Source organism: Falco peregrinus, chromosome 1 (assembly GCF_023634155.1).
Source record: "Falco peregrinus isolate bFalPer1 chromosome 1, bFalPer1.pri, whole genome shotgun sequence".
Lineage (NCBI taxonomy): Eukaryota > Metazoa > Chordata > Aves > Falconiformes > Falconidae > Falco > Falco peregrinus.
Genome location: NC_073721.1, coordinates 75707447 through 75719671, shown reverse-complemented (window position 1 = coordinate 75719671; position 12225 = coordinate 75707447). Strand labels below are relative to the sequence as shown.

At 36.5% G+C, this 12225-nt stretch overlaps 1 protein-coding gene across 1 annotated transcript in view; it reads right to left on the bottom strand.

Annotated features, from left to right (window-relative positions):
* Positions 1–9307, bottom strand: part of RYR3 (ryanodine receptor 3) — a 233209-nt gene extending 223902 nt beyond the window's left edge. The window contains exon 1 of the mRNA XM_055811431.1: positions 9162–9307. Within this exon, the coding sequence (XP_055667406.1) occupies positions 9162–9212 (51 nt within the window). The 5' untranslated portion in view covers positions 9213–9307. The remainder of the gene's footprint in view (positions 1–9161) is intronic.
* Between the last annotated feature and the right edge of the window lie 2918 nt (positions 9308–12225).

The window sequence follows — 12225 nt, the reverse complement described above, 5'->3', positions numbered from 1 at the left end:
GTTGAAATTCTATTGTTCATACAATTAATTTGTAAAGGATTTTATTTAAGTTGCAGTTCTTTTGTACCATATTGTTATTGAAGAGAATTCAAGTTGTTGCAATTGGGTCAAGGGAAATTGGATTTCTGATACAAGGCGTTGGAGAACCTGGTTGAGTGCTGAAGTAGCCAAAATGCTCAAGATTGACAGACATGTTTGTTGTGGGCTAAAAATAGCAGAGACATGTGCTGACTACTCGTCTTACTGAGGAACTAGCACTTGCTTATTTGGATAAAAGCCCAGTAGAAGGAGCAAACCTGATGTTAGTATTGAATCTTTCACCTTATGTTGCTGTTGCCTCTGCCATTGCTTCTACTGATTGAAGCTGCCACTTCTCACTATAGACATGACATGCCAAAAGAGGGAACAGGAAAAGAGAGGTTACCTGATCAACAGACTGGCCAGCAGCTCCTATTTACAGCTTATCCACACCTGTTAAGACCAAGAGTTGACTGACAGCAGGTGTGCAATGGCTGACCAACACATGTATGTATACATCATACTGCACGTGAGACACTACCAGAAGCAGATCAGGGTAGGGGGGCAGAACTCTCCTGTAGATTTTTATAATCCCTATGCATATCCTGATCTTGAACTACTTTAGACACACTCCGAGGATGTCACTTATTTGCCGGTTGTGCTTCAGAACATTACTGTAACTTTCCAAAAAATAAGATTCCAAAAGTTAACCAAGTATGTTTTTAGGAGCAAAACATCTTCTGCAATTAGAACAACATACATACTTTTAAAGTAGTGCCTGGTACACAATTTTAAATCTTTCAGCACCAAAATCACTACATATGGAATGGTCTGGTGACTTCTAATGATATTAAACAGAATGTTAAAGTTTCTAAATTGAGCAAATAAAACATGAGGCATAAATGTATGCATCAATGAATATTTCAGTTTATTTCAGAATCTTTTAAAGTGTGTTTACGTTAGCTATTGTTTTCTTAAATGGAGATGAAAATTTTACTGTCTAAGTCTGTGCTTATTATGTATCTGCACTGTTATTATGTGCCATTTGGGAAAATATGTGTTTCATGAACGAAGTCAAGAAATACATGACTTTAAAATAGTGTCCTGTGATTGACCTCAATATATTCTAAATAACTGTGTGCCAAATTTATTTTTCTTCTCCTCCCTGCCCACAACCCTGTTGTAATTTTTGGAATCTGTATCTAATGCACCTGGCAGCATTTAGATGTGTGGTCACAGCACTGCCATGGGAACTGAGAAAGAAGCAATATGCACAGCTGGATTTCAATATGAATCACATCCAGTTAGCATGGCAGGGGATTAGTAAAGAGGCACACAGATCAGGCAATCCACTTGCTGCATTCTATAAAAATGTGGGAACATCACTAGCAAACTCACTGTTTATTACCAAAGATATTAATCCCCCTTCAGACACCAAACAGCAGAGCTTGAGCACAAGACAAATCCCCCAACAGCCACTGGTGGGGCTAGGGGGAAATAAGGAAATGTATGCTTGGAGCATTTGTTTAGGATTATTGCATGGTCACAAATCCTATCAAAAAGGCTTTTAATTCACTAACATTCTAAGATGAGATTGAGGAGTTTTGTTTGATTGTAAAAAAAAAAAAAAAAAAAAAAAAAAGAAAAGAAAAACTGACAAGGAGTTAGTTCTATCCTAGGACTTAAATCTATCATGACTGTATTCAATCTTACAAGAATTTTGTAACAACACATTGTATTTATAATATATTTTAATACATAAACTGATTACTTTTTGAAATAGCATTTTTTTTAATTTAAGCTGTAGAAACAAACAGTTGCAAAGCACACTGCTGAGTTCATGTAGTGCAACGTTGCTTTGTTTTTAACTGGTGTAGACTGGGCCAATATGAATCAGCTGGCAGAAGTACAACTCATTACATAAATCCCATACTTATTTGTGGGATATATACATATATCACGTGACATATGTATACATACATGTATCATACATGCATGTACTATAATTACATATAATACAACATGCAGTGTACAATACATCTCTGAACATCATTGCTCTACATCCTTGTTGGAAAATCTAGGTTTACAGGCTGTTCTATAGATTCAGGGAAACAGATCAAGCAATGTACCATCTCCAACAGCAGCCTGTAACATCAGGACCTTTAGAAGTGTGTCCCTAACTCAACTACACCTCTGAGTAATCAAGATGCAAGTCTTCATTGTCCACCTGTTGTATCTTCAAAAATTCTATTTACCTTTTCTCCTTTCTGCCTCCCTTTACTGGATAGTCTTTCAATACACTATCACCTAGAAAATGCATTTTTCCAGAATATTTATTAAAGCAAGTGTTTTTTTCCTCATGACACCATTCAATCTACGTTATAATTGTTTCTGTAACTAGAACAGAAAAATTACTACCTAACATGTTGGATATCATTTCACTGCCTTCTCATATTCCCTTTTTGCTTTCCTCTATTATCTTTCCTGTTATTTTAATTGCAAGCTTTTGGCAGCATAAACATTCAATTCATTCTGTATATGTACCACAAACTGGGAACAGACCTCAAGATCTTAACTCAGAGATAAGACTCAAGTATATCAAGAAAAATTATGTTAAGTTCTATGAAATTTTAATGCATTTGTGGCTCTATCAGGCTTATAGGAGGCTTTCCCCTCTTCTCCACAGCAGCTATACAATTCCAACCAATAAATAAACTTCAAACTACTTTCATTGTATTAAACATACCAAACCACTTAAGTGTTTCCCCTTTTCACCTAAGCATAGTGCAATTTTCCTAAAGAACTCTTCCTTACCAGGAGCCTGAAATACCCACTTAAATGAGATTATTTCACTCCAAAAGAGAAATTGCTACAAATTTATTGAATGACTCTGATATAGAGATCAAACCACTACACCAGTGTGTCCATAGCTAAAAAACAGACACACTATACAGTCTGAAGTCATGGCTGTCGTGTTTATAGGACAGTAGAGCATTTACTTAAAATTCTGCCTTGAAAAGAAGTTGCAATTAATTGCAGAAGATCTTATCTTTATTTCATCAAAAAAACCCACAGCATACTACAGCATATGACGCACTAGAAAATTTGTCATATTGTAAATCTTATAATATTACCTAGATCTTCAGCAAGGAATAGTCCTAGGCAAAGAACAAACTTATAGTTTTGCATATAGTGACAAACAGGGCAAACCTATTCATAAAGTTGAAAACACATGCAGGGAGTAAAAGCAGCAGTTCAATAGGTGAAAACAAAGAGAGCAACATTACTGATGAAGAAAGACATTACAAGCTCCAAGAAACTTAACCCAGGATAAATTCATAAAGTTAAGTATGATTTCCATGGTAGAAACAAGGAAAAGAAGTCAAGAAAAGTGATTGCAAGTAGCTATACTGGTGATAGCCTGAGTTTTAAAAAGAAAAAAAAAATCTATTTGAAAGACCTTTTTTTTTTTTTTTTTAAATGGAGTGGAAGACGCAGAGCATTTGGTTTAGTTTGTTGTGCAGTTTTTGTTCTTCTTCTTAGAGGACTTAAAAGTACAGACTGCTATACAATTGTTAAAAATTGTGCCAATAGGATCAGAAGGGGGAGATTTAATGCACAGAGATAAATAGATACACAGATACATAACAATTTAATTCAAAAATCACTGAAGCTCCTCGTACACACCAGATCTCAGAAGCAACTCAAGTTTTATGTAACATTATTCTTTCTTTCTTTATGCTGAAAGGAATTGACTGACTAGTGGACAGCTGTTGTATCATGAGTTGCAGTACATTTCAGCGACAACAGACAAAATGTCCTAATTAATTTGAAAACAATACCATGGAACACACTCAGCTATTCAAGAAGCATGCAGAAGCTGTGCCAGCTGCCTTAAAAGGGGCTTCAGGAAAATTCCACCGATTTGATCTTAAGGTTTTCCTTGGGTTTTACTTGACTTTTACTACATAAAGTTTTCTATATTGCAGGTATTTGTCCAGTGAGCATTATATAGCAGATATTTGTACTTTATGGAATCAAGCCACACAGATGTGTGCTACAGAATTATCAGCACGCAGTTAGTAGCGTAACTATTAGATATTAAGTTGGATTAAGGATTAATTATTTTAATGTTCCCACTTCACACATTCTTTGTTATCACTAGGCTTACACCACTAGGGACACAGATTTGATAAAACACCATTTATTAAGAGCATCTAAAGAAGAACTGGGTTTATTCCATGCTAATCCTGGGGAGTACAACTCCTAAAATAATTTTGAAAGGCATGATATAATTACTTTTTATATTTGGCAACAGATTGCTAATGATTGGAAAGAAAGAAAATCTAACTCATGCTATATCCAACAGTTCATATTGTAAAACTGAGATAACTTCCCATCTCATCTGTAACATCTGGATAGTAGAAAAGCTATTTTTCAAGCAATATAGATAGGAAAGTGTACCCACATATACACATGTATGAGCCACCCAACTGTCTTGCCTCTGAGCAGCAATTTAACACACAAACGATCAAAACCATACCTGAAAAAGTATCTGTGCACTCATTGTATAAAACTATGTACATGGACTAGATCTTGAAAAAATTAGATCCAAATATTCTAATCTAGGACTTTGTAACAACAGTACTTTGCTATTTAAGTGTAACAGATAACTACACTCGGTCTGTGACAGAAAACAATTTCCCACTCCTATGTGTAAATTTTTAGATAGCGATTAAAGGGGTTTATCAGAATACTTAAAATTAGGTCACTGAGACAAGCTGTTAAAGCAGCAAAAGTCAAAGAAGAATCAATTGCTAATCGATTGTCACTCAGAGAAATTAATTTGTAAGCAGTCGGGGAAAGAAGCACGCATACACAGACACATGCACAAAGGCATACACACACTAATACCCATACACACAAACACACACTCTGTTCAGATCCATAGAAAACAAGGCCAAACTTTCTTGACTAATGTGTTATGAGCTGTCTCAAAAAAAAAAAAAAAATTATTTGTATTAAAATAAGTGGAAACAGTTTCCATTAATATGATGAATTTCAGGAAAAGTAACAAAGCAATATTCCTATTAAGTAATGTTACCACCATAATTTGGACTCTAAAACAGTAAACAACTTTTATATGCTTCATTACAAGTACATTTAAACTGCTCCCTTGTTTTGGGCAGGGTTGCGACTTCCCCCAGCACATACACCTCTCCCCAGTCATATGCTCTGTTAGCTTTTGTTTCCTTCCATCAGAAATACCTATGTAGTCACTTGCTATCTGCTCTAGGGCATCACCTCCTATTTGATTAATTCAGCAGCAGTGGGAATGACAGAGAACATGGGAATAATTTCCAGAGAGGAAAGGACTTTGTCAGTTTGTCACAGTACTAAAGTCCCAGTAGCTAGGAAAGGCTCGAATAACAATGCTTTACACTCATCCTCATTGCCAAGGGCAACAGGGTTCCCTGGATATCCCTCAGCATGTCACCTCAAAACAGCACAGGTTAACTTACGTGTTCTCACCTAATGCTGCATAAATGTTACTTTCATTAATTTCTCATATAATCATACCTTGGGCAGGCATAACAAACAAACAATAGGGGAGAAGTCATCTAAAGAACAAATATTACCAGAACAGGAAACAAAGAGATAGCAGTATTGCATATTACATGTGACAAGTGCTTTCCTTCTCCCTTCCATGCACGTCATGCAAGTAAGCACACATACACTGAATATCCAAGTCAAATGCGGATGAAGGCCACTAACAAGAAAACTAAAGAAACAATTCCAAGCATTATTACAGAAACAAAATATCAAAGATTTCATAACAAAGACAGCAGCAAGGTAGCAGTTTGAGAAAAAAAAAGTGTATTTATATATTTATTTATATTCATACTGAACTTACAAGTCAGGGAAAAAATAAGAAATTAAATTACAGTTTTGCTGATTGACTGGATACCAAGCAAAAATTAATTCCAAACCAAATATAAGAATAAATGCAGTTTAATATATTACAATTTAATAAAGGAAAATAGCATGCAATATGATAAAATGAAACAGTACTAGTTATTATGCACAATATAATAAAAAAGCAATAGGAGCAAAGCATCAAATCATTACTGCAAAGCATTACAGAGACTAAGAAAAGGATACATGACCAATTACCACCTTAACATCATCCAGGCCCACACTTCAGCTGGGAAGCCCATTGCAGCTGGCACCAGGAGTCTCTTGGTAATTGGGAAAATTCCTACTCAATGTATTAACCCATAGGTGAGGCTTCTGGCCCAGTCCCAGGAGCTCGCCCGCCTTTATACTCAGTGAAAAACAAGAATAGTTTACATACCAAGCATATGTAAACTTTTAAGTTTAGGCTAAGTGCAGGCATGCACTATCTCATTATTTGTAAGGTTCACACACACCAGGGATGTTGGCCAGACACCTGAGTGTGGTAGAGTTACTGTAATGCTACAGCTGTGCACAATACATTGTCTGGATGGTCCTGCTCATATCTTGCTTGTTCTGGGGGCTCAGGACAAACACCACCTGCTCATTAAAGTTGTCCTTGAGCTCCCCGTCCAAGTTAAACAATTCCTAATTAAAGACAAGGACTTTTATTAAATTGATTACTGCTTATGAAAATTTTCACAACTGTATAAGTAACATCTTCCTTTAAATGCTATCATTGCACATAAAAACTTCACACAGGAACTGGGACTTACTTGAAACAAGTACTTAAGACCTACTACTACTACAGCGATGATGACAATGAAAGTGTTACTGTCCTCTCCTCTCTGAAATTTGTTGTTAAGGCTTTTGTCATTCCCACTGATGCCAAATCAATCAAGTATGAGGATTGTCTTTTAACAGAAAGAGATAGTGAAAAGCTTTCCATGAAAGTTTATAAATATGTCCACAAGTCTGCTGCTCCCTAGAAAGAAATACAGGTATCATTTTTATGTGTTAATGAATTATGCACAAAACTATACAAAAACTTAGATCCAGGAAAAAAAATCATCACAACCAACAAAAAATGAGGGACAAAGGGAAGTTTTCTCTTTAAGGAAGCAAAACCTAATTTTACAATACTTTTAAGCGTTAATTCACTTGCTCTTTCAAAAAATACTGTAGCATACTTTTGGACCAAAAGAGGTCTAATCTTAATTTATACATTAAGAAATTTATCTCCGAGAGCCTAAAATATCCTAGAGCACTTCTGTCTAGAGCCTCAAAAATAAGAATATGGAGATCAACAATTTCAAAGGAAGATTCAGCTAGACAAACCTGGGAAACATTCACTAGCAATCCAAATTCCCAGAAAACATTTTAATCTCGAGAAGATCCTGATTGATCAACAATTTCACTGGAAGAGTTCTAAAGGGCTACTGTACTTCGTGGTTCTATGTACAAACAGCGTTTAGGCAGCAATAAAAGCTGTAAGTAATTAGTACTGAAGGCTTACGTCACCATAGCACTTGGTACCTAATAAATGGTTCCTTTCTCATTATATTGAGATATTGACAACAATTGATCCATCCCTTCTCCACAAAGGTGAAGGAAGTTATAATGGAGCAGAGACAACAGTAACTGATAGCCACGACAAATCTAGTCCATTTCTTCACTGTATAAGATTTCCTAACGCCAAGTACAAGGAATGCTTCTGCATAGTTTCACTTTTGCTGTTTCCATTTTTGGCCCCCATCTCTATTTAGCACTTTATTTTACCCGTTGGAAAGAAGTGCAGTGGAGTTCTTCTAGCATGAGAATGGGTCACAGCAGCAGAAATTGCCATCTCATGTAGCACACACAGACTATCCATGAATAGGCAAAGCTTCTCACTTCATCACTGAGAAAGACTGTTCAATCAAGGTAAAAGGATGAAGGACATTCGTTTAAAGCCCCAGTCTTGAATAAAAACACCTTCTCCTAAAGGCGGAGTAATATAAAACTATGTATTAGAGATACCTCAAAAAAGTGGAAGGGATTTTGGAAAGGATACTTCACTGTAATTAGCCATTTCCCTACCCCTGTGAAATTCTTCCAAGCTTGAAAATGCTCATGACACTTCATCACACCTAAACAATTTACATAAGCAGCAGCAGCCATCACCACTCTCCAACCTTTAATTCCCAGAAATAAATATTCCCAGCATCCCAGAAATCAGACTTGTAATTTCCTGCTTTGGGCACTTAACATGTTTTATTTTAGAGACATCCTTTTAAAGTTGTATCAGCTCTAGAGGAGACAGTTTCTGGAACATTATTTGTGATAAAGGTGAAGTAAAGATAGTATGGAAAGAGGAGGCAATACACACATCAACAGCAGTTTTTTCATGCTAGTTACACAACAACACACTCTTAGTCATGTAAAGTAAAAATAATGAGATACACAAGATGACACATGAAAAGGATCTTACCCTCTTCCCAAAAATTAATGCATGAACACTAATTGCTTAAAAGTCTAAATTGATTGTCATACTAGGTTTGTGTAAAGCCTTAGGAAAGAATGGTGTGAGGGCTTTTTATAGGAAATTATACCAAGTGAAGGCTATCTCACTAATTAACACCCCTTCCCAAAGAAATCCTTATCTCCTTCTAAAATAAACTTCTTTTAAGCAGATAAAGAACCCAAACACTTGCAGAGCCCCGACTTCAACATCTGTTGGTATTCCCTACACACAAGTGTGCGTCTGCATACATGTTTATCTGAAGAGGTCATCAAGGGCTTGCTTGGTTTATTCATCATTTTAAGGCTCTCCTATTTGCAAAGCTTCTGTTAATGTCAGTGAAATCTAACCTAGACAGAAGTTTCAGAGGGCAGATATTTGGCATGCTACATTTAGAAACCCAAGTACAAAGTTGATGAGGACACTTCAAACACAGGGGATTACAGCGGAAATAGGTCTCCTTATACCAAACTGGCTATTGAGCAGATTCAAGGAAGAACACACTGAGACTGCCTGATGCTATTAAAGCTCATATTCTTGCTTTATTTTTTTTCCACTGACAAAATCAATTCTCCCACTTGGCAAAGCGCAGCACAGAAATAACACTTTATTTTTAATACAACAGAAAAGGAATAGAAATGAGACATAAAACCATGTACTGCATGACCTATAAAAAGCAGATACTTACAGTTCGTAGGAATTGTATTTCATCTTCCCCTCCTTCACCCCCTTCAGCCATGGCTCTTGAGGAGTCAGCTCTGCTGAGACTCTCTGATCGCCTCCACCGTCAGCTCACTGCGCTCAGCCCCGTAGAGCTCCTCTTCTCCTATCAGTATTAGCATATAGCTAATCCACAGCCATATAGGGAGCTCAGCTAACTCCACTGCACTGCAGACTGTCAGTCAACCCCCTCACTGCCAGAGCCAACTGCGCTGCTTTTCCAGCTCATAGCAAGCAATTCTCTTCCTTTTCTCTCTACCCTAGAGGCAAAAAAACCCTACTGGTAAGGTATTGCAGAAAGCATTAGGTGCATCACTAGGTGTTGATTATTTTTCCACCACATATTGTCTAATCAAAAGAGCAGTAATGATGAAGCGTTAATGAAAGCAGAGCTTGCCCTTCCATTTTCACAGATCAGGGTACCCAATTTTGCATTGAAATGTATCAAATTCAGCAACTCTGAACCTACTGTTTTGTGCAGCAGAAGGATGTAAATCAGATGATCACAGGACAAGCTGATTTTGACAGCAGATATTTTCAGCTTGCTTACAATAACTTCCGTTTCTTGCTTCTCTGCATAAGCAGCTGCAAATCTGATTTCCAAGATGACTTAATGATCTCAACCTACTATATGTAGTTTTTTGTGCTATCCTTATAAATGGTATTTATACATATATCCTAAGGACTGCAAGGTTTTTATTTGTACGTTTTCAGAACTGCCCCTGAATATGCTTAGGGGATGGTAGAAATTTACTTCAAAACCTATAAATCACAGTTATGTTAAAGTAAAACTTAAAATAACTCCATATTCTAGTTAAATAATGAATAAAAATTAATTAGTGAAAATTGCTAGTTATTATTTTAATATAGCAAACAAGCAAGGATACAAATAGATAACTGCAGAACAAAATTTACTTAAGCAAAGGGAAGAAAAGAGAAAGGACACAAGGAAACAGAGAGCACTGAGGAGGCTCTAGCCAGCCAAGTCACTGTACAATCCTGCATGTTGTGGTAAGGTTGCAACCACAGCCTACCCATACATTTCACCCCTGAAAAGCATTACGCAAACTTTATGCTGTCCATACATACATGGATACAAACCCTCACAGACTACCATATGTATAGTCTTTTTCTCAATAAAAACATGGTTTTCTTTTACAAATGAGAAACGTCGGCACAAGGGTAAGGGAAGAATAGCTTTCTTGGGGTGACAAGGACAAGTGCAACAGTGAAAACTGAAACCAGATTCTCTATGTCCACAAACTAACATGTTAATAGACAACTGTCCTCTGGACACAGAACTCAGTGCCCCCACCCACCCCCAAATAATACTACTCTGATTTTTCACTACTTAAAGTAAACATAGACACAAGCCAAACAATGAGATGCCCAATAGTTTCTCTCCTTGAAGGGAAAACTGCTTCAAAAACTGTTTTATTTCACTCCCTTTTACTACCCAGAGAAACTCTGTCCAAAAAATAATGACAATCCAGTTACTCAGCAACAGGCAATTTTAAGCCAAAAGCAACTCAGAAGCCTTTAAGCTGACAGTCACACAAGCTGGCCCTGCCAGTCCATCCACTCCCCTTCCCGTCCTGTAGATTTTGTTGGTTGCTGTAAGCTAAGAAAAGATAGCTTTGTGCAAGACAAAGTCAAGGTGACAGAAAAATATTTCTCTGAAGTGCCAGAAAACTGATTTGGTTGGTGTTCTGAACATTCAGTTAGGTGTTTGGGTTTTGCAGTGTTTTTTACTCTCATCTTTGAATGCATGTTTCATCTCTTTCCTTACCAATACAGGGAACAAAAATTTACAGATCTTATTCCAGGGGAGGAAAAAGAAAAAAAATAATCAGAGGAGTGGGGAAAACTTGCCTACAGTCAAAGCATGTCACACAAGGTTTTTTCCTGAAAAACAGACCAGGTAGAGGGGCCTACTGATGATAAATGCTTATTCATACCTTTATATTTGGAATAGATTTAATCTATGTGTTGCATGGCAAGATCTATACATGTAGGGATAGCTTTTTTGTGATGTCTTCTAAGAAACAACCTTTCAGGAATACTACTTTACTTTGAATGATTATAAACAATACATATCTAAAAACCTGAGAAAATAAGTGCAAATCAGAAGACATAAAAAGTACAAGTGCTTCCTTCACAAATAGCGATCAGTGTCATGCAGTACATCTGCTGGTCAAGTTTTATTTCAGTTACTGCAGGAAGATTTCCAAACAGCAAGTTCTGAACATGCAGAGCTGAGATTAATCCATCTGAATCAAATGGAAAGGGGGGGAAAAAATGTAACTTTTCAACTGTCCCTTGTGTATTGGTGTGTTCCATCAAAATACTTCCTATGAAACTTTGAGGTACTTCTTGACTAAAATGTTATATTTACATCAGTTAATATAGATTTAGATACCTATGCCTGCAACTACTGATAAGATAGCTGCAGAGGTTAGCACTTTTTTTTTTTTTTTTTTTAAATGGATGTCAACATGCCAGGATCTCACTTTGCATTTTTAAACAAAAGACCAGTATTCCTTTTTCAGTATGCTTTGTAATAATACCTCTGGCATTGTAACAGAGATCACAAGACATCTAAAATTCTGACTCATGTCACATTTCACCAGGAGCTTTGTTTTTCTCTTTGCAAGTCCCTCTATTTTTCTTTGTTTGATACTCAGCTTTACAAAGTAGCCTGTGCATTGTTTTGGAAAACAATTTCCTGCCCCAATAAGCAAAATATTCTGGTTAGATTTCATCTTTTTAAAAGTGTCAAGTGAACTGCAAAACCATTTCATAACACTTCTATTCCTTAGTTTTGTTCTGCTTGGTATTATGCCTGTATGTTTAATGAGAAAAATATTCAGCTGCTACAGCATAATGAAATACACATCTCTTCAAGACATAGCTATTTTTCCCCCAGAAATTCCCCATTGCTCTGACACTGAGATCTGGCTGTTTATGGAACTGCACTTAATCAGAAGTCTCATTTACATAAATGCCTTACAAAAAAAAAGTATAATGCCTTA